This window comes from Sciurus carolinensis, chromosome 3 (genome assembly GCF_902686445.1).
Source record: "Sciurus carolinensis chromosome 3, mSciCar1.2, whole genome shotgun sequence".
Classification (NCBI taxonomy): Eukaryota; Metazoa; Chordata; class Mammalia; order Rodentia; family Sciuridae; genus Sciurus; species Sciurus carolinensis.
In genome coordinates, this window is record NC_062215.1 from 127,524,912 (window position 1) to 127,548,985 (window position 24,074).

The following is a 24,074-nucleotide window of genomic DNA, read 5'->3' on the forward strand; positions in this document are numbered from 1 at the left end:
TTTATTGAGCATGACTTTGTCTAAGGTACTGGGAATATAATGAACAGAGTTGTCATGGATTCTGCTGAAAAAGATCTCACAGTCTCGCAGGAGGAGACAGATGCTCAGACGTGATTTTAATGCTTTGTATTGAGGGACATGCTACCGGCTAGGTGCTGACAATGCACATAGTATGAATATCCACATTGGACTTGGTAGGTCAGAGACTTCCTGGTGTCTCAATGAAACCAGAGGATAAGCAAGAGTTGAGTCACAAGAAGACGGGGAAGAATGTAGGAGGGAATTCCAGGAAGAAAGGGTGGGGAAGAAAAGCATAACAGGTTATATACCTGAAGTTAAATATCAAGTTCATAAGAGTCAGGGCATTGAAGAGAATGGTATAGAGGCTGGGAAGAGAAGGACAAGTAGTGAAGTGCCTGGTGTACCATCTGAGAGAATTTAAACTTGCAGTAATCTATTTGGAATCTTATAATTGATAATTGTTATTATTGAATAAAATAGCTTAATTATTTTTCTGCTTGTTTTTCAAATATTTTAGATATCATAAAAAATTCAGCAATTCAATTTTAAAGGTTCCTGGAATTGAATGTGAAAACTATTACCACATATTTATGCATCTTTTTATTGGAAAATCAGAACTGGAAATGATTTTGCCTTATAGGAAGCTGAAAATGCTTTTTGTTTTTGCACAACTTCAAGTTATTAAATATACATGTTTTAAATCTTTCTTTATATTTTAATTTTTTATTGAAAATATTTTGATATTACTGATTGTCCATAATTTCCACTAAAACTAGATGAATATAAATCATACTTTAAAGTGAAAACACCATTTGAACTTCCTGAGTCTTCCATTTTTAATCAGTAATTTTAATACACATTTTCTTAAGAATTCTTTGAATAAGATAAAAATCCCAGCACAAAGGAAAATCATACTTAAGTTTTGAAATTAAAATAAAATCAGAAGAATAACCTTATAGCTTATCACTTTTCACTGCTGTGTGAATAGTCAATCAGTAACCCAGAGGAATAGGTAGATAGATTCACAGAAAGTTATTCACACTATATCTTTAATATCATCACAGTATTTAATATCATCACAGTATTTAATATCATTCCCAATATTCCAGCTCAGTTTATATGTGCATACATAGGTGTACTTTGGGGGTATTTTACATACCTTATTCAGTCATATGTCATGGATGAATATATACCCTAATCTGCTCCCCAAAAGGTTTACATTGATGGGAATGTAACAGGTAATGCAAACCAGAAAATTCTCATGCCCTAAAAATCCTCAAACACAAATTCAACCAAGTTGATAAAATTGGAAAGGAGCTCTCACCAAATTAATAAGAAAGAGATAGAAAGTGTGAAGAGAGAATTTGTTACCTTTCCCTGCTTGTCTTCTTTGGACACAAATAGGTTTTACTCTTTAGCTTCTACAAGGACAATAATGGTTACCTAAGACATGTAAAATACTTGAAGTTGGACAGAAATGATAGGAGATTTAAAAGACCATGAGTTCCCCAGGATGCATATGAGATTTTAATAGGTTTCTGTCAAAATTTGGAAGAAAATTAAGGTTTTAATTTTTTAATTAGATTGAATATGGAGTACAAGAAAGAACATTCCAAGTTTTTACTTGACTAGACATTTCACATGATCAGATAACATTCAGCAACTTTTTAATATGAATCTGAATATATTACACTTAAATATTTTGATTATTTGGAGACAGTCTTCCAGAAATATAATTAATTCTTTTCCTTCATTGAAAATCTGTAACGAATTATTCGTTCAACTAAAGATTTTGCCCCAGCATGACGGACGATGTTTAAAATATAAAAACAAAATGTCTCTTATTTTTTAAAAGAACAAAAAGATTATCTTCTTTTCTGAATAATACATTTCAGAAAGGCATAGAACATTCTTCAATATTACAGTGATAATTATTTTTAAAAAGAAGGTTAGAACTCATCTTATACCATCTTATTACACACTTTCCCTCTAGAACGTGTTAAATCTATCCTCCTGAGTTTAATTTCAAGTCTTTGAAGGGAATGTAATCTTAAAAAATTAGAAAGGAATTTAAGCTCCAACTCATAAATTATCATTTTCCCCTACGGGAATAGTTTGAAATTACATACTAACAACTCCTTTAATTTAATATTCTAAAAAACTCCAACTGAAAGAAAAAGAGTAGTGAGTAGCAGGCCAGTGTGATGATAAATTACATTAAACAGTATAATAACTTTCGGCCTTCACAGAGTGGTTTTCTATTTTCCAGATCCTTGCAAAGCACAAAATGAAAATTCTCAATTGCTGAGAGGTAGACGAAGAACCCATTTTCCAGATGGGAAACTGAGGCAATGAGAGGCATTGCCATAGACCATAAAAGTGGTCAGCAACAGTATCAGGATTAGAAGCAGGAGGACTCGATTGCATTTGTATACATGGATGCCCAAAACACACTGATGGAAATGACAGGTATGACATGGCTTCTTTCCTGCTGCCTGTGTTCCATCTTGCTATATGACATGAGGAGCTGATAGAAGATTGAAACTCCATGTAGAGTTGACGGCACATTTATTCTCCAGTGTTGGACCCGTGAGATCAACATGAGGAATGATTATTTATAGTGACATAGCTTCAGGAATGCAGTCTATGTCAAAAGTACATAGAATGGATACCAGTAAATGAGATCAGGACATGAAAAACAAAATTAAGGGATAGCTAATGCATTATTGACAAGCACAACTTCAGTTCTCTATTTCTACTATTATGCCCTACAAAGAGATGTTTATGAGTACAATTAAAAATAAATTATCAGACAATTAGATTAGAAATTCAGTTAGCATTTCTATGCTGATGTGAGTCTTCATTGGTATGTCATTAAATTAGGAGGGAATAAGCATGGTCCAAATTTGCTTCATATTATATTAACCACATCTCTTTCTAGAGTACAAAAATATATCCTTAGCCACTGCACATGATTTACCAAGCTCCTCAAATACATTAAACACTAAGGAAAATTCAATGATTTCACTGAACAGTGGTATTAGTCCAGCAAGCAAGATGGCCAAAGTGGAGGTACATTTGTTGGGGGATGGTTTGTAGGAGGTGCAGAAAATAAACAACAATAGTCCTTTAGGCTCTTAAGAATGATGTCCATCAATGTCTACCGCAAGGTCACTGTGTGAGTAGCCAGTACATTAGGGACACACCAACATAGATGACACACAGCATTATCCAGTTTATTCTTGTGATTGGTGGCCTGTGGTTACCTGTCACGTGAAGGACGACATTGGAAGAGACAGTGCCACTAGAGTTTTGGGCTCGAGCCACATAGAGGCCTGCGTCTGCCTCACATACCTTCGGAATGAACACCGAATGCTTTGTTTCCTTGTGTAAAACCTGTAAGTGCCCATCTGCAGACAATTTCTGGCCCTTCTTGTACCTAAAGCAGAGAGTCAGTTTTTAAAGTCAGGATCACTGTTCATTCACATCATTCCCAAGTTCTAACAAATTGCAAATTGGCTCAGGAGTTCTACAATGCTCTGTAGAATTAGCAGGAGCTTCCATAGCTACAAGGTATTCCAGGGAGGCTGTTTATCTTTCAAGCAGAGGTTGGCAACTGGTGGTCAGAGAGTTATACTGATTGACTTAGACCATGTTTTTGAAAGATTAAGTCTTTTGACAACATTGAACAATTGGAATATTACACATAAAAATTCAGATATCCAGCTACTCTGAGAGAAACCAGACCATCTGGTCACACTGGGTCACCATTTGCTCATGGTGATAATTACTTGGAGTATGAAATGGCACCCTCACATTCAACCTGCTTCACTCTTTCTGCAGCTGTGACGCTGCCTTGGACTCTCTGTTGAAGTGAGAGGTGTTTGCCCCTCACATTTGTATTGCCAGATCCACACAACAGCACAAGTGTGCCGTCGTAAAGGAAGCAACTTATACATCATTTCCTGGTGAATTAATTCCATTAGAAGAAAATGACTTCTCATTATAAAATGCATTTATGTGATTGGATTTTGACTGTTCATATTTCTAAAAGTTTCCTATGAACATGAGCACTTACCTTTTTATAATGCAAATAATTTATTTTGTATATCCTACATTCTTGTTTGTTTATTTTTATCCACTTTCTTCCACACAAGGACAAATGACTAACCTGAATCGTTTTGTTTTGTTCCATTGCCTAAGTAAGGGTTTTGCATTTTTCTGAGTATCCTAAGAATGTATGACTCCCTGATAACTTGTCAGTTGTTCACTGAACAAAAGTTTTATAAATCTGGTGGCAAAATCTTTCTACCATTTTCAATAGTCTCCAACAATATATATGCTGCAGTGGTTCTTCAGTCATATACATTAACCAAATTATTTATTCGTGTAGACAAAACCAAGAAAGACTTCAGACAACATTTTTCTTTGGGGTGAACTGATATTTAATAATGAATTAAATATCTTCTAAATTCAAAAAAATACAAAATTCTTGATTTAATAAAAAAATACATGCAAATGTAAAAATACCAAAATAAAGCAAAAAAAAAAAAAAATCAAAGGCTGCACTATACACAACTGTGGTTTTCCTTATTAATTTGAGAAATCAAAGCTTTCTTATAAGTTCTTTGGGTACCTGGTTCACACTTCATGTACCATCAATGGGCTCACACATTAACCAAAACTGTTACAATGTCTACTAAAATACTTTGATAAATAAAAGTGAGTTTACTTATCTTAGTATAAACTCGTTGTCACATACTTCTTATGTCATCCTCAAATAAATCTAGTTAAGGATGAACAATTTTTGGAGGTATAAAACTAATCCCCATGTCGAAAAAGTTAAAACCGCTTTTGCAGTTAATGACAGTGGAGGTTCAAAACCTATAACTTACACTTTTTCTAAAACAAATAGGTTAAAAAATAATGATGTTTCCAGAAAGAAATGATATTGTTCACAGCTAGCTTTTATGCTGCCTTTCAAAAATGAGTTTGTTACCTGTCTGCTGGAGCAACTGTGAAAGAAATGTTTTTATTCCACCTTTCACACTGAAGAAATGTATAAGAAGAAATCTTAGTAAAACAAATATTACAAAGGCAGCATGTGTGACTGTGGGAGAGAGAGAACAGGTGAAATGAGAGGGGAAAACCTAGATTCTTGTGTTTTAATTGCATAAGGGATGTTAAACCAAGAAAATTTCAAGCGGCTGCAGAAACAGACAATAGGGAAAGTACTTCAACCCACAATTTTCAGATGAGGAACATTAAACTGAAAGGAAAAGAAAAACAAGTGTGACCAACTTGCAGTGCTTTGGGAATCTGTTAAATTACTACTGGATCGGGTTACGTTTTTTCCTTAAAGGGATTAACCATGCTGCTACTAAAATGAGCACTGGAAGTGAGACATGAGATCTGATCATGCAGAGCGGCAGCATCTAGGATGTTAGCCAGCGAGCCCTAAACCTTTAGGTTAGCACACACAGAATGACACCCTCAGGGGTTGGGTTTGTTTGTTGATGACTTGTCATTATAGGCTACCCACCATGTCAGTGTAGGCTCTGGAAATCCTGTTACTTCAACTTCCAGTGTCACTGGAGAACCTTCCGTGACAGTTACATTGGACAGGAGCCTGGAGAAATTTGGTGCCTGGCCAGCAAGGCTGACCATGCTGTTCTTGACTGATGTGCTGCTCATCTCTTCTCCAGAAAATGATTGCCTTTGATAGCCCCTGTTGCTGCCTGATGGGAAGTCGAGACCCAGGAGGACACTGGGGGAAGCATGCAGCCTGTCTCGCGTTTTAGTGACGTTATGTTCGGCATGCATTTTCTCCTGTGTTTCTAGCAAACCTCCCTGAGCCTGAGGGTGCTGCTGTAAAGCTCTCTCATGCACTTCACTCGGCATGCTCTCTGGACATTTAGCACTGATTTTGTATAAGGCAGAACTTGTTTCCAGAAATCCTCGGGAGGTGACTGGGGGCTCAGTTTGGTATTGGGGGTAAGGCCTTTCAAAATGACTTGAAAAGGTTTCTCTCTTATCACTGCATTCCTTAGCAAAAGCAACAGGTGGTGAAAGGATAGATTCCTGGGCCTCCCCTGGATCACCAGTCCCCGACTGCATCCTGTAGCTGCTGGTGTGAATCAGGGCAGAGGAGCTGGGAGGCTCTTCTACCTCCATGTCTGATGGTGCGAGGGGGGACTCGGGGCTTCCTGGGAGTGGAGGCAAGGAGATGTCATCAGGCGAGACACACTCATATTCTTCTCCTGACAGCATGTCTTCAGGCAGAAGCTGGCCCTGGATGCCGCCCTCTTCGGCAGAGGACAGTGGCCTCAGGTCCTGGGGAAGCCCATCTTCCCCTGTTCCTACGATGGCCAAAATATCTACCACCTGCTCCTGACCCTTGGAGAGAGGAAAACCAAAACTGTTAGTCATGCACCTTTTCTTTTTCCAGGTTCCATTCAGAGGGAAATTCAACTTGCAAGAGACTAGTTGAAAAAAACCCACAGTGAGTTCAAGCCCAGGGGGCTGGCACAGGGAACACGGAACTTGAAACTGTTCGTCTACCCTGGAAACAATCCCATCCCATGACTAAGAATCATCACACTGACCTCCAGTCTCTGTATGAAATGTGACAGGCCCTGTGAAATAGAAGAGACAAGGACAGTTTTCATCTGCAATGAAAGGGTTGGGCTAGATTGATGTCCTCCAGGTGGCAACTTGAAGAGTCTCCCCAACCAGCAATTTTGGCTTTGGTGAGGTTTATCTTGACTCTACAGGTACACATAGTTCCTAAGCAGTTCCCCTAGTTATGTGATCCCTCAGACCCTCCCAGAATAACCCCTCTTCTCTCTCAAGAAAGCTATTCCTTATTTTTGAAGTATGGTAAAATACACATAACATTGTATTTACCATTTTAACCATTTTTAAGCACACGATTCAATGGCATTATGTGTGTTCACATTGTCATAGGACCAACACCCCCATCCATCTCCAGAACGATTTCATCTTCCCCAGCTAAAACTTGGCAACCAGTAGACAGCAGTTCCTTATTCCCCTCCCCTCAACCCCGATCAGCTGCTGTTCTATTTTCTGTCTCTAAGAATTTGGCTCTAGGCACATCACACAGAGAAAGTCATTCTTAATGACTGGTTTTATTTTCATAAAGCCCTTAGATTATTCTTACATTGAAAAAATATTTGTTGAAGCCCTACTGTATACTAGGGACCATGCTAAACATTGGAGGGATGGCATGGTAAGGAAAAGGAGACCCAGTCACTGCACTTATGGACTTGATTGACTAGTGGGCAAGGGTGATAGTAATGATGTACTCACATCACACATTTCACAAGACAGCACACCAAGATACAAGGAGGGACACTTGGGACTGCCTCTCTGCACTTCTCCTGCTTGCATTGTCCTGGTCTTTTTCCCCAGAATCCACATCTATCTCTGTTTAAGGAGAGAACCAGATGTCCCTTTTGGACATAGACTCAAAAGAACATTGAAGCTGAAAGTGATTTCATTTACCTAATCTTCTTGTTTTATACCTACTTTTTGTGCTTCTCCTTAGGATTTTGGGTGTATTCTTACCTGATTAGCACATACTACTTTTTGTTCTATAGCTTCTATGTGGATAAAAGAAAGCCATGCCTTGCTTGACTTTGCACTTTTCATTTTAGCCCAGAGTCCTGCCCTTGACACTTCATAAATTATTTTTGAGAAAAAACAACATGTTTTGGGGTTGGAGAGTAGAAGCAAAACAATGCTCCTTCCACCATCCCACAGAGATGAGTTTGCTTCAAAGAAAACACATACCCAGTTTACAGAAAGTGACTTCTCTGGGTCATTTAGTGGAAGTTTAAATTATGGATTTAAAATGCCAAAGTTTTGAGCCTCATTAGCAGAGTAGGTAGCACATCAGATTCATAAAACCTGGGAGTTCTCGAAAGTCGCTCCCACTTAAAAAAAGGAAAACACAAATTATCACCATGCACAGTGGCTCACTTCTGGAAGCCCAGATGCCCAGGAGGCCCAGGCAGGGATTGCAAGTTTGAGGCCAGACTAGGCAACACAGATCCCAATCTCATCAAAAAACAACAACAACAACAACAACAAAACCCATAAAACCAAAAAATTTCAACCTACTAAATAAACACATATCCAGTAAAGAATATACCTCCTTCTCTTGGTTGTCCTCCCATAACTTAGCAGGAATTTTCTCTTCATCTCTTCCTAAAATTAGAATGTTTGCTTTCCTTCTCATAAGGACTTTGATCCAATCACCTATTCAGTCTGAGAAACTCCTCACATCAGTTTGACTTGAAAACTTCCTGAAAGGCTGCTGTCTTTGAGAATTTTGTGCTTTATTTATGTTAAGACTGTCTTCCTATATTCTGTCAAGACTTGCCTTCTTGCAATTTCCACAAGTGGTTCTGGTTTGGCCTATGAAGAGGAAGATCAGCCGCCCTTTTAACAGGTCTTTGACTATTTGGAGAACTGATCCTGCAACTTCTAAACCTCTATCTTTGTATTAAACATCTCCAGTTTTTCTTCTTTCCAGAACTTTCATCATCTGGTAACTCAAGAGGTCTGACTATTGTAAGCTACAAGCTACTTCCCAGGAGTACAGGAACATTCATTGGCCTTAGGACCAGCTGGACAGAGAACTCCTTAATGCCTTTTTCAGGTAACCTATGCCTCTGCAGAGTTATGATCCTTTAAAACTGTCTGAAATTTTACAAGTTCAGGGGAGAAACTTGACTAGAAGTCCAAGTCACTTTGTTTTCTCCTCCTCAATACCTAGCCGGGAGGAACTGACTCACATAATTGAGAACTTGGAAGAAGGAACCAATCATATTCATCTCTAGCTAAGCTCCTCTCTCTGGGATTTGCCTTCCACCAAATGGTTATGTTCCCGGTGATTCTAAGGCATGAACACCCCTGGAGGGGAAGCCTGTGGTTATCTACCTGTGCACCAAAGTGACTGGGTGGATAGGTCTATCTATATCGGGCATGAAGTTTGAAAAGTTCAAGTCACTTCCTCCAATCTGGCTTTTACTGGCTATCAATTTGCAACTCCTGTATCTTACTTTCAGTTTGTGTCAAATGCAAGAAGGGAATCCAAAGAAATTGGTGGGTTTTTTTTTTTTTTGCGGGGGGGGGGTTGTTTTGTTTTACTTCTTATAATTCCTAATAGAAAAGCTCTTTTCACAGAAAATACTGTTTTCAGATAATCTCTACTAAAAACAAGAGGGCTTATTATTTTTTCAAGTATTTTTCTGGAAACACTTCAACTTATTAATGAATGTTACCCTCTCGGTATTTGTTTCTAGAATATTTTTACTTTCCAAATGGGGAATAATCAGTGACATCATCACCTCCTCATTATACGTGATAAATTTGTATTTAAGTGATTGTATCAGTTCTTTTTAATGTTCTTATCAGAACCACATGGACCATTGATTCATACTGAGTTTTTAATTAACTAAAATTTCCCACCTCCTCTTTCCATTAATACCATTGATAAGAATGTTGGGCACTATGGAATTTGTTATCACCAATCAAACATATTTTCTCCACTTATCAAGAGCAATATCATGAACGTATATCGATTGAGTTTCCAAAATCACAGCAAATGATACCTATGGCACTAGCCTAGAATTACCCATTAAATAATCATCCTGGCAAGCAAAATAAGGTGAGTTGAATGTGAGTTTTTTCTAATTCCATTTGGCTCTTGGCATTTCTCCTTTTGTTCTCAAATGCAAATGAACATTTAGTTTTTAAGTTGTTAGGGAATTTTATAGTAACTACTTTCAAAATTCACTGACATATAGTTTCCTAGATCTAAATGTTTTCCATTTATGAAAAAGGTAACTAACCATTCACACGTTCCAAACATTTTCTCTGATTTTTCCACGATGAAACCATTTTTACTTTTAGAAAAAAAAAAAAAAAGTGTATATTTCCAGAAAGGAGAAATAAACCTACATATCTCAGTAGAGACAGGACATATTTTTATCAGGTTGATACGTTCTCAAAAAATAGCTGGGAAAATTATCTAATTCACCCAAAATATAACTCAGTTCTAAATTTGTTTCTCTTATATCTGTCACTGCTCTTTATTTGACTTTTTTTTTTTTTTTTTTTTTTTGTCAATTTCTTTCTTTATTCTCCAATTCTAAATGTATGGGTGACCTACAGTCTTGCCTGAGTTCTCTCATCTTCTTTCTATACTTTTCCATGGAAGACCTCACCTATTTTCATCCCTAATGATCAACTGACTTTTAATTAAACCTAAATATACAGCCTCAGATTTTAGCTCTGTTGTGATTTCTGAGTTTTAATTTCCAGTTATGGGCATAATTGCTTGGATTTACAACTGTTGCCAGGTAGGCAGAAAGCCTATCTGGAAGGGAAAACATAACAATATTCTCCATCCATCCAACTGAGTGGGCAGAATCTATCCTCAGAGCACATTGAATGGGGGGCCTCCTATGTGGCAAATTTAAAGGAACGCTCCAAGACTCTACCTCCCCCAAAATTTCCAGGACAGCTAGTCTTAGTTTAGGATAAATAAGATTTGAAGAAGGAAAGTGGGAAGTTGAGAAAGATATTGGGCACAGGGCTTGATCTATGACAGGCCTTTATGAAGAAACCCTTAGAGGATACTGTCGCAGTCAAGAGATGATATCCTCTTTGATACATTTGGGCACTTGGAGGGGACAAGGTAACAGAGAAAGGAACGTAGAGGTGGAAAAGAAAAGCACTTTGTTTCTTCCAATTTTTTTCCAAGGTGAGTGTTTCTAGAACATCTTCCTCCATCTGCCATGTGATCAGGATTAGTAGAGGAAGATCAAGGACTGTCCTCCTCAGTCTAAGAGTGCCCCACTGAATTGTTTGTTATAAAGGCACTTCTGTGTTGCTGCTTTATTAATTTTGATGCAAGCAGATGAATAGAAAGAAGGGGAAAGCTTGGCCAGGACATCTACAATACTGTTACAAAACAACTTATTTATATGCAGCAGTTCCTTAGAGATCCTCTTTGGTCTTGTGGAAAAGGTACCTGGCTGAAATTCAGAAGAACTAGGCTTTCTGCCCAGTTCTGATACTACCTTCTGTGAATTTTGGAGGGCAAGATATTTAATCTCTTTTGGCCTCAGTTTCCTCAACTGTAAAATGAGATTTGATCAGATGATTGTTAAATCTTCCCAGCACTAAAATCCTCTAACTCTCAATGCTGGCATCAACAGCCCTTGTCTTTCACCAAATAGTTCCATGACTTTAGGCGAGACTCTTAATACTCCAGGACTCCATTTAACCTTCGGAGTTTTCAGACATTACTGTGGATTTAGCTCCGGCACCCACCTTGGGGATGAACACCATACTAATCCGTTAGCAGCGCCATGTGCGCAGCTCTGTCTGAACTCTCTAATTCCACCTGCTGTGTTTTGGAGTCAGAAAAATGAGAAGCATTTTGCTATCTCCAGGAGAAAATTCCTGTGATGAATAGATTCTTGAAATAGTTTGGTAGAACTGTTCTTTCTGACTCAAATAGTTTTCTGAAGAAAATTAACACCATTTAAGGGAATCAGAAACTGAATGCAATAATTCCTGGACAAGCTTTTTACTTGGCGTTTCTTGTTATCTGCCCACATGGTATTTTGGAGAATCATTACATCTGACCTATATATAAATAATAGAGACAATGAGAGGGTAAATGTGATTGAGCTGCTTAAAAGTGAAGATTACTGCTACCCTTTCATTATTCTGTCTGTACCAATTGCACCAGAATGTGTGTATGAAATGATGTCAAAGAGAATTTTTGACAGCTGTAATTGTGGACTTTCACTTTTATTCTAAATGACTGATGATCTATCATGTCTTTTAATTTTTGTTAAAATAAAAGCAATTTTTCAACGAATATAAATCTTGTATTTTTTATTTAAAGATATCTTTTTCTTCTAGCAATAAAATAAAAGCAAGAAAAAACATTTTTACTAAATACACATGAGTATGTTTGCTTTGGTAGCAAAAACTTTTGTTTTTGAGTTTTTAGTAAATGTCCCTGGTTCCTAATGTAGCAAAATGTGCAGAATTAATTAATAATACAAAGTTGATTATAGAACTCTTGAAATTTATTTAAGGAAATGTGGTATATTTAATCCTGTTCTTTATTTCAACTAGTTATCAACTGGGGTGATTTTGTTTCCCAGGGGACACTTGGTCATGTCTATAGACATTTTATATTGCCACAGCTGGGGGTAGCAGTGATGCTATTGGTATCCCATGGGAAGCAACCAGGGATACTATTAAACATTCTGCAATGCACAGGACAGACCCCCAAAGCAGAGAATTCTCTGGACAAAATGTCAGTAGTGCTGAGGTTGAGAAATCCTGATTTAGACCAGAGCAACTGAAGACCATTTGATGGAAGACTAAAGGCCAATGAGATGACCACAGTTAGACAGCTCTCCTTTGATCCAGACAGGGACCAAGTTCTAAATGACTCCAGCCTGCACTACAATAAAGCCAGTTTGCTTAATGGTATCTGCTGCCAGATGATGGTACATTTATACTGGGCCTCGATATAGATTTAAGTTGTGAAGGACCTCTATAGAAGCTGTGAGAACTGTATTGGCTATAGGGAGAGAGAAAGCTTTCTCCAGGAAATAACTGCAACAAATAGGGGAGGTTTTTGATTTGTCTGTTTGTTTTGTGGGTCCGTGTGTGTATGTGTGTGTGTGTGTGTGTGTGTGTGTATGTGTGTGTGGTGTATTGTGTGTATTTAACTCAAACATCAAAGAAATTTATTTTATTAATTTGAGTGCTGTTGAGAATCACATTGAGTCTGCTGTTCTTCCAGAAGAGAAACACTGGGAGCAGGCAAGCTGGCAAAGCAAAAAGTCAAGTGCTAATTATAGTCTGGCAACCACGAGTAGAGAATGAACAACTTATGCTGAAAAAATCCATAAGGTTGCTGTGATTTAAATAATACTTCTGAAAGCATGATACATTCATGTTTTGTGGGTATTTGTAGTTTTTGCTATATGCTTTGCTTTATCTGTAAATTCCTAGGTTATAAAATAATGTAAACATTTCTCTAAACACTGTAGTGTTTGTATTTCAGCTGGAATTCTATGTTTTAGTACAAGTGCCTGGAAATATCATCTAGAAGTAGATTGTATAGGAGCAAGATAGAATCTAATTTCGTGTACTAAGATTTGCCAATAGATAGTGTAAAACATTTTAAAAATCATCCTTTGACAGCATGATAAAGAGTAGTAAAATTTGAAGTTGGATTGAATATAAAGGGCCCTGGGGAAGGCAGCTGGAGATGGGAGAAAAAGGAGTGGTTTGGGACAACATTATGGTGTTTGCCTGGATGTCTCAAAGCCATTGTGAAATGCCACATCTCCAGCATTCAGCAGAAGGGACTCAGAGAAATGGCAAGAGAGAAGGACTAAGTAAGAGGCAAATAGAACGGCAGGGATGAGAAAATTCTCTCTGAACTTACATTGGGAATTTTATCTCGATGGATAAGAAGTCTTCAATTTACCTTCTTTTCAATGTACAATCACTAATCTCAGTAGTTTTCTTTACCTTATTCCTCTCTTCATTAAATATCATCTGTTTATTTCTCACTGGTTCCTTTAGTAGGTCGATGCAATTGTCATGGAAATCCTCCAAATTTGAATTCATCTTTACAGCATCTCCCTGCTGTACAAAGCAGTGGTTAGTGAGGGACTGGGTCAAGGAAAGTCAGAGGAACAATGCCATTCTCTAACCACTTTGCAAGAAAAACAGAAGCCACGTGTATGCAGACTTTCAGCAAATGTATTCCACCTGAGACCAATGTCCCCCCATCTTGTGAATTCTAAAATTATCCCTCCAAGCTCATAATTTTTTGCCTGCCTCACTCCTTTCATAAAACCCATTTGTCAGGAAACAAACAAACAAACAAGCAAACTGTTCAAAGGCCCAGCAGGAAAAGGAGCAATTGTTACAATAGGATGCTCTTGCAGGAGCATCCTCTAGAGATCAGAATCCACTGTGTGGGGAAGTTGAAACCATTAGGAGACTCTGGGGAGCAGGATGAGGTAGAAATGATTAAAGGTCGCTGGGAGAGTCTTGAAAAGAGAAAGAAACTACCACTGAGTATAGAAAAGGAAAAACACAATGGAGAACACAGAATGCCTCAAAGTGAAGATATCTCATTCCTACATTTCATGGGGCTCAGCTTAGTCATGGAGGTAGCAGGGAAGTGCAAACTGATATGAATCCAGGGCCAAGAAGATTTTGTGAAGATGAATGAAGCCACTTGGTACCCCAAACGATACAACGCTGTTTCAGGATGCTTATACTGCAACAGAAGAGCCTCTCTTCCAGGTAGATCATGGTCATTGGATGGACCTTAAGGAAGTAGACTACTCACCAAAGTGTGCCTGCTGTCCTGGCTCAGAGGATTCAGGGAGACTGCTGGGCAGATTCAGCTTTTTGTCTCAACTCTAAAACTAAACTGGTTTGTATTACTGGATGAGTCATTCTGCCTCTGTACACATTTGGTATCTAATTCCACAATGGCAGCTGTTGTGGAAAGATCTAAGATCAAATTCCAGATCTGCCATTCCCAACTGTGGGATTCCAAGGAAAGCACCGTTACCTTCTTTGAACCTGTCCCATCACTTCTAAAGCAAGGAAAGCAATATCTGCCTTACTGCCTTCTCGACATTATTTGGAAATCACTGGAGATAAAATATATGAAAGTCCTTTTAAAATCTCAAATACCTCTGCAAACATAAATTATTTTGATCATTATATTAGCTTTGACAGGGATTTCTGGATTCACTTTGTAATAACCTCTGGAGAAGGGGCTATTATTATCTGAAAACCAGAAACTGGACATTTATGCTTTCCATACAGACATCTGTAAAGAATTAGTAAACATTCTTTGAGAAGCTTTTATTGAGGCTGTAACTCATAAAAGTAATGCTGACAACTCTCTTGCTGAAGAGACCCTTCCTTATTTCTGTATTCAGCCACCCAACTTCAACCTTTACCAGCTACTGTATGGCTCTTCTTTGTACCAATCCTTTGGGCATTAATTATAAATGCCAATACCTTTTCTGAAGAACTTACTTTGAAAGGCAAAGCCTAGTAGTATTAAATGTCATGTGGTGCACTAAACCAACCAGAGCCAGAACTTTCCCTTAAGTATAGGCGAGAAGGATGATAACATGGTAATAGTAGTGCTATGTAATAATAATGATGTGATTATGTTCTGAAAGTTGATATCCCTTCAAAATTCATGTTGAAATCATCATCCCAGGGTGATGGTATTAGAAGGTGGAGCCTTTGGAAGGTGAAAAGGTCCTAAGGGTAGAGCCCTCATGAATGGGATTAGTGCCCTTGTAAAGGGGACCTGAGAGAGACCCTTTGCCCTCCTACCAAGTGATGTAAGAGTGAGAAGAGGCTGTCTATGAGGAAGTGGGGCTCCACTAGGCATGAAATCTACCAGTGCCTTGATTTAGGCTTCCCAACCTCCAGAACTATAAGAAATAAATTTCTGTTGTATATAAGTTACTGGGTCTATGATAATTTCTATGGCAGTGAAAACAGACTACAACAGGTAGAAAAGAACACAAGTACTGTGGAGGATTGGAGAGAGACAAGGCAGGATTTGTGGAAAAGACATTATTTGGATTTGGTTCTGAGAGTTGGTAAGATTTTGATAAACAGAGATGAAAGGTCATGTACTCAAAGTAATGGTTGAGAAGTAGGAAACACCGAGGTGTGTGGAGTCATAGACTCGTAGAACAGGAACCTTTAATGAATGAGAAGCACAGAAGATAGGAAAGGTCATCAGTCTCAGAGCACTGGGTAGACTTAAGTCTGAATTTTACTTGGTAAGCAAGGTAGGGTGCAGTGAAGGGTTCTAAAGGAGCAAGGACACAAGAGGAACACGGCGTAGGAAGGGAAATCTAGGTGGGTATGTAATTAGGGCACTGCTGACTGGTGAAAAAGAGAATCCAAGTGATGGGTGGGAATGAGAAAGAGGACACATTCCTGATGACAGGAAGTGTCAAAGGAATGGGGGAATGAGGAAGGGAGTCAGCCTGTGGGAATAGCTCCTTCGGGAAGAACAGTCATGAAGGCCAGAAGCTGGAAAGGAGTATCACTTGGAGAGAATAGATACCATTAACTTGAAGAGGTACGACATAAATGTGAAGGATATTGTAAACAAAGGAAGTGAAGAAACAGAGAAAGCAGGGATTTTCAGCCTGTGTAGGGAAAGACTGGAGAAGCAAATCCTCAAGGGGCAAGGTAGAGATGGAGAGGAAATGGTAACAGTTGAAAAGGATAGCACAGGTACACGGTTCTTTCACTCATTGCGGATGGTGTTATAATTGTAAAACATTTATGAAAAGCAATTTGACATACATATTAGAAGCATTAACAGTTTCAGACTCATTATCCCAAATCTGCTTTGGAGGACAGTGTACACAAAGACGTTCATTGTAGTGTTATTTAAATGGTAAAAATGTTGAAAAATCTAGATTTGGAATTAAAGGAAAAAGACAATTTGGCTGGGTACATACTGAATTAAGTCTCACAAATTATTTGAATGAAAAAGGCACTCAAATTTATAGCAAGGAAATCATGCAGATTTTGCAAAATAAATTAAATTCTACACTGAACTAAAAGACCACTGCTAGACCTTAGTAACAATGTTGAGTACAACAATAATATTGGGTATTTTCACATTAAATACTCAAGACTATCCTGTGATCCATGTAGTAGATCAGGAAACAGACTCAGGGAGATTAAATAATTTACCCAATTCATGACCCAGCTTTGCAAATGAAATAAGATAAGGGGTTGGTATTCCAAGTCAGTCGTTTTATTTTTAATTACCTTGCTATTCTTCTGATTCTAAATAGCCAAATCTTTTGGTCAATTGTAAAAACAATGTCAATCAAATTAGTTTTTGATGAGACATAAGTAAAACAATATATATTTTTCTTTTAACTGATTTTCTGCCTATATATAGTACATAAGCATTTTCTGTTTTTTTTTTTTTTACTATAAAGATTTTTATTTCATGAACAGTAATAGTGATTAATTTAATATTTCCATGAAGCTAAATGTACAATGAACCTAATACCAGAATATTGGTTTTATTTCCTCTGGTGCCACAATTTGGAAGGGGAGAAAAGTCTATGTCTATTATTTATGAACACAAACAGAAAGCTACTTAATACAGACGGCACACATTTATACTCTAGGATATGATCCATGAAAATGTAAACGAGACACCTTAATTGTAATTAGCCTTCATTCCCAGCAATATTTTTCTCTGCAGTGATGGGAAAGAAACAGAATTAATTATCAGTTACACTCAATAATTATGTTAGAATGCTGTGAAACAAATGTGTATATTACGTCTCTTGAGAATTTCTATTAGAACATCTTCATACCAGAAGACACTTGATCAACACATTTTTATTTATATCACTTGAAAGTACATATTCTGTGAAGAAGAGATTACCTTCAGCTTTTCTTTGAGCTCCATGAGAGACCCACATAATTCAGTGATAGATTCAAGAACCTCTTTGTGTTTTGCCACGACTTTCTCAGCATATTTCTGCCCTTCTTCCAACCCTGAGGAGAAAGGATAAAACTATTTTTAAAGGTCAAATCCTTAGCAGAAAAAAAATTTCTGAAGCCCAGACATTTAATTATCTCCCAAGTGTCTATTGCTAACTACTGGTGGACAGTAAGGGCTTGTTGGTGTTGATGGTGGTGGTAGTTATTGTTGGTGGTGGTGTTTTCTTTCCTTTTCTTTTCCTTCTTTTTTTCTTTCTTTCTTTATTTCTTTTTTTTTTTTTTTTTTTTTTTTTTTGCAGTGCTGGGGATTGAACCCATGGCCTTCTGCTCTACCAACTGAGCTATATCCCGAGCCCTGGGATGGGAATTACTCTTGATCTCACAAGAACATCAGCGAATTCATGGAACTTATTTCTTAGAGCCCTGGAAGACTGTCATCACCAAGGGACTTCTTAAATGTAGACTGCTTTTAGGAAGAAGGACTTCCCAGGCTAGCAACAATATCATCTTTCCTGATGATGGAGGTAGACAAAGCAGAAGTTTTAAGATGAAATCAGAGTTCTTTCATTTATTGCACAAGTGAGAAGAAGATGAGGGAGGATTTTCCAGCTATTTCTCAAATCCATGAACCAAAACTTTCATAGAAAACAGAGGGCTATAGACCTCAGTCTTAGCTTTATGAATAAGTATTATTCATACTTATTGTTTATGCATTTTGTATATGGTTCAAGGAATCACTCTTGTGGAAATTAGATTTATTTTGTTATGGGTGTGTGTGTGTGTGTGTGTGTGTGTGTGTGTATAAGTTGAGTTGTTCTGGTTTTATTTCCTTGGAGATGAACAAGAGGACGGGGGAGAAAGTCAATAGAGAAGCAGGGCTTATACCCCACTTCTGGTAGCTAAAAATCAGGAGGCTTCATCTCCTGCTGTCAGCAATCCCTCCCTCCATTCCCTACTGTTTGCTTTGGGGGATGTGGGCTCTGAGCATGAGCCTTCCCTCTGAATAGGCTGGAACAGGAGGATCCTGAAGGCTTGCCTTCTCTGCTTTGTGCCAGATTAAATTCAGTACAGATTGGCTCAATGGCAAATCACTGGATAGCTTAAAAGAGATCTCACCATATAAGCGCTGAGCGAGGTTAGTGACCTCCTGAATCCTTTCTTCTTGCTGAGGCACAGAGGGTGCAATGAACTTGTTGAACTGCTGGTGGAGAATTTCCACAGCTTCCTTTGTCTTGCACTCCATGGAATATTTCCCAACTCTTACAACTGTGGCACTTGCATCTTCATACCAAAAGTGACACTAAGTTAAAATGGGTTAAAGCATAGATTAAAGAGATGTCATCCTTCTAAAGTTCTTAATATTGACCAGTGAAGCATTAAATTTTAATTTCCTCAAACTGTGTTCATGTGGGTTTGCTTTTTAAGTCATATTAAAGGAAATACCAAAACACTGTAATATAATTTTACACTTAGATACTAAAGGCATAAATAAGAAAGCATGAGTATGAAAGTATGTGTAAATAAAATGAAAAAGCAAAAAAAATGGAAACACCTTTGATTCTCCTGCCTTCTTAGATTTGTCTAAAAAACAATTCCTAAGAAGAATGTTGCAGACTTTCAAGAACAAGAGTCATGAGAAACAATTGGCACTAAAAAGAATCCGAACATCAGCTAAATGGAAAGGAAATAGCTCAAACACTCAAAATCCAGCATAATAAACTAACATTGTTAGCAATCCATGGGTAAAATATTGCCTGATTAATATTGCAATAAATTCTCTTTTAAGAATGATATTTAGGTTATGGATGGAGGAAATATCATCCAAAGGATAGTATTTTACCTTTTAAAAATAGAAGATAGTCATGAAGATAGTCATATTTTCAAAGCACAGTAGAGAATTGAAACAGTTTCTCACTAAAAATGAAAAATTGTGATGGGAGGAACAACTGACCCAGGCCAGAGGCACTTACGCTTGGGTGAGAAATAGCAACGCATGACTCTCTTATGAGCTGGTTTTGAATAAGTGCCACAGAGCTAGAGCAACCCATATATCAGATATAGACGAATAATCATCTTGATCCCCCTTAATGTGGTGTTAAATCTAAAAACTCAACTGTATTAGTGGTAAAGAAAGATACTTTGTATCTCAGAATAATAGGCAACAAAGAACACTCAAGAGCTTCGAGTGTAGTTTCTTCAGTATGAAGTGTGAAACAATACCTTTAACTTGTCAAACTTCATGCCTTTTGTGTAGAACACCATTAATCCTCTTGACAACAACAAAAATTACATGAATAACAAAATCTTCTGCCTGAAAAAATCCCAGTATCACTTTTTTTCTAAATATTTTCAAATTCTGTGACACAAATAAGCCATTATGAGTATCTTAAACTGCTATCCAGCAGTGAACATAATTTCATAATGGTTAAACATCCTGAGTTGATGAGGTTACGAAGAAATGTGTACTCTCTCATGTTTCTGGCAAGAATAAATTAGTAAAAGTTTTCTGAAGAGCAATTGGATAATACAATCAAAAACCTTACAATCGTCATCCCCTTTGATCTAGTGATACTACTTCAGGAAAGTATTCTAAGGAAATAATCATGAAAAGGAGTATGATTCAGGGATTTTATGACAATAATATCTAATGCAGCATTGTTTTAAAGTAGCAAAATAGCTTCTTTAAACATTACAACAAGGATACCATCACAACATGAAAACAGTACCTCTTCTATTATTTCTTGGAGATGCTCGGTCAGGTCCAGATTTATTTTGTAATCTGTGACAACTTTCTCAAAGTCATCCACCTGTTTTTGCAAATCCTTGGTGGCTTCCAAAAGGACATTAACTTTATTACTTGGGTAATTTAAGAAAGAATCAGAAGTTTTATTATTAACTTTTTCCATTTTCTTTCTCAAAATCTGTGCAAAAAAAGTTGAAAAAATTCAAATTTGATGTATGAAGGGAAGCAATAAAATAGCAAGACAATAACTTGGAAAAACTTGTAACTTCCACCATTCTGATATGTTAAAATCATATTTATTATAAGTTCATTTTTGAAATAAGAATAGGGTTTTTTTTCCAAATATCTTATTGATTCAGTATTCAGCAAATATATAAAAAATTTACTAGGTTCTATTACAGATTTTGAAAATATTAGTAGGAATTTTAGAAAAAGAAAGTAATCATAAAATGAAAATCAAATACTTGTTCTTAATAAGCTCACTAAATTATTTGAAGGGCATTTACATAATTTAGACCATTCATGTGATCATAAAGAGAGACTTGAGAGACTTGAAGGAAGCTCCTGCTGTAGAACGGTGCAAAGAAAGAAGCAACAGCTTACTGGGTGCATATGTCTTGGGGAGAAGAATAGAGGTTGACATGAAGGGTAGGTTTGGTAGAAATTACTCTGAAGCTCCTCAAAAGCTAAATCTCAAAGTCCATCAATGGATACTAACTTATGGTCAGATAGGAGAGGAAGCTCTGATGTTCTACTGCAGAATGGGGTGACTAGAGAGAACAATAATGTAGTGCACATTCCAGAAAGCTCAAAGAATTTTGAAAGTTTTCACCATAAAAATAAAATAAGTGTTTGAGGAGACAGATGTTTTACCTGATTTAAACATTACACAACGTGTGCATGTATCAAAACAGCACCTAGTCCCACATAAATATGCATAATTTTTGTGTTTTTATGGATCAGTTTTAAAAACTTGAAATTTAAAAGAATGAATAAAAAAATTATAATCTAGCTCTCAGAGCCAATATTTTAAAAAGTAGTAAAAGCATCACTTGACTTCAGATGATAGAAATCCCACTCAGGGTGGCATGCTGTTACCAAGTACAGGATGAAACTATGACTACAGGTTAGTCCATTTATAATTGGCACCATTTTGCTGAACATCAAAAACTAACCCAAAAAAATTTTCAGGAAGGCAGACTCTGGACTATAGGTATAAATTACTATTTTTGAAAAGAAAAAGAGAAACAAGTCAATTTAGTACTTCTTTTACACAAGAAACACAAATGTTGTAAAAATAGAAAATGATCTTTTTGATCAAATGCTATTTTTAAAAAACCCAAGAGGCATCTAGTTGTGAATTGCAAAATGGTTTTGCAATCATTCTAGTATACACACACTTTTTCATTACCTGCATTTTTTCGACATACATATCAACTTGTTGTATTTGATATTTAAGAGCCTTCAGATTTCGAGCTTTTTCATTTTTCTTAGTGTAGTTAAACTTCAAATTGTTGAATTTCTTTTTGATATCTTTGAAAGACTCTTTGAGCTACAGTTCAATAAAAAGAAACAAAATTCCTTATAATAAGAAGAGTAATATTCATTTATGAAAAATCAAGATGTCTAAGCACTTTGAAATATGTAAAACCTTCAAAATGTATTCAGTGTAATCTTCAATAGAAATCTAACAAATCTGCTAAGTGGATATATAACATGAATTTAAATATATCCCCTAATATAAGGAGTCATTAATTGTTTTTAATACTTTTGATTTGTAATTTTAAATTAGAATTTAAAATTATAGAATATCCTTTTAGTCCCTAAGCAAGACAGTTTCTAACATATTGTACAAAGGCTTTCACCAACTCTGATTTTCTTATTTTTAATTTATTTGGTATCATTTTTCCTATTCATTCTGTTATCTGTGCTAATATTTGTTCCTGATTCTTCCATCTCCCAATGTTATCTTGCAGCTCCAAGGAGCTATTCAGGTTGAAGAGGTTCATGAAGTGTTGACATTTAGACCACCTTGGAGTGGGAGAGAAGAGCCAATGTGAGCCAGTTAAAAGTTATTTTTCATGAACAATTTTCAGAGGAGTTACTTCTTAGACACAGACCATTAACTTCAGATGTGCTTCAAAAACAAAAAAATAAATAAAAAATAAAAGGAGAGTCATTGCCAATGGTGACAATGCTAACCTGGGCCTAAACAGAGGACATGTCTATGCTTAAAGAACAGGGTAGAGATGATGACAGCTTGACTTTACCATTGCCCCAGAATTCTAAGTAGTTCAGTTCTATTAGACACACCACTTTCTGTCCCTTCTCTATATTCAAGAAGGATGAGGATATTGACAGGCAACCCTTTCTTTATATTATCAGCAAAGAGAAGTACAGAGAAAACATTAACCTCAGATTATACGGAGCCATTTAACAGCAAGAGTGAACAATGTCATGGTTGATAAATTTGAGCTATGATAAGAAAAGTCAGAAAAACATTAAAATTATTTTCAATGACAGCAAACGATTTATTTGGGAAAGAATAAAAGCTGTGCACAGGCAAGATTTTAAATTCATAATGCAGAAAAATGTATCTGCCCTAGAAAATGCATGCTTTCCCAAATGCTTATTTAAAATTCTGCATATTTAAAAATAAAGCCTAGCTCTTATATTTAACACTTCTTGGAGACAGTCATCTGCAAAGCCTTAGCAGACTTGTATATGCAGAAATTATTATATTCATGCAATTTTTGCATCTGACATACTTATACTTAATCAGTATTATTTATTTTATATAATAAATGAAATTGTTAGCTCTTAGTTTGAAACTATAACCTAAATCAAGAACAGAAACCACAAAAAGACTTTAATTGATAAATCAGTAATGTTCCTGAGTCAATTTCAAAATTCCTGAGCTATAATTTCAAAATTAGAAACAATTTCTCTATCAGAACTCAGAAATTATTTACAAGATCATTATGTTAAGTTAGCATATTTGTACAAATAAATATTTACATACTATGACATTTGATGTTTCAACATGCACGTTTGATTTTAGCAGGAAAGGATGAGGTCAGTTTTATGAGTCTGAGATGTAAAGGAGCTATATCCTTAGTTATTCACATAAAACTTAGGCAGGAGCTTTTTTCCCATAATGCTATAATCTACAACTATAATACTACCACCTCTGAACAAGCCAGGAATTCTTGTTTTAAAAAACATATCCTCAATGGTGAGTTACTGTTTCATGAGCAGAGTTTCTCTGTGGAATGATTTACCAAAAAAAAAAAAAAAAAAAAAAAAAAAAAAAAGAAGTTCCACAGGTAGATAGTGCTGATAGATTCACAATGGTATGAATGTACTAAATAGCACTGACCCATACACATTAAATGGTTAAGATGATAAATTTTGTTTCAAACCTATTTTATCAAAGTTATAAAAGGGGGAAAATATATCACTAACATTTATTTATCCACTTAAAATAAATTTTATATCTTATTTTTCTTTACTGAAACATGATATATATTGTACACTTCAGTCTAGAGGCAGGAAGAGGGACTCTGTCAATTAAACCGAAAACCATTGGGTAAATTTTGAAAAATTTGTGTGTAACTAAATTAGTTATATATAATTAGCACAATTAATTAAAATTATTCTAGCCTTTTTATAAGATCAAATATTAATGTACTCAAATAAACCAAAG

At 36.5% G+C, this 24,074-nt stretch overlaps 1 protein-coding gene across 6 annotated transcripts in view; it reads right to left on the reverse strand.

Annotated features, from left to right (window-relative positions):
* Nucleotides 1-820: 820 nt before the first annotated feature.
* Ccdc141 (coiled-coil domain containing 141) overlaps nucleotides 821-24,074 on the reverse strand; it is a 183,821-nt gene continuing 160,567 nt past the window's right edge. The window contains exons 18-25 of one of the 6 annotated variants that reach the window (XM_047544281.1): nucleotides 21,780-21,920; nucleotides 20,352-20,546; nucleotides 18,742-18,925; nucleotides 17,567-17,679; nucleotides 13,621-13,734; nucleotides 6,627-6,656; nucleotides 5,564-6,417; nucleotides 821-3,460 (exon numbers count right to left, since the gene is read on the reverse strand). In XM_047544281.1, coding sequence (XP_047400237.1) covers nucleotides 3,193-3,460; nucleotides 5,564-6,417; nucleotides 6,627-6,656; nucleotides 13,621-13,734; nucleotides 17,567-17,679; nucleotides 18,742-18,925; nucleotides 20,352-20,546; nucleotides 21,780-21,920 — 1,899 coding nt within the window. In that variant the 3' untranslated portion in view covers nucleotides 821-3,192. Of the gene's footprint in view, nucleotides 3,461-5,563; nucleotides 6,418-6,626; nucleotides 6,657-6,693; nucleotides 12,909-13,620; nucleotides 13,738-17,566; nucleotides 17,680-18,741; nucleotides 18,926-20,351; nucleotides 20,547-21,779; nucleotides 21,921-24,074 lie in introns of those variants that run through there. The other 5 variants (XM_047544280.1, XM_047544283.1, XM_047544282.1 and 2 more) reach the window with 5 other exon arrangements.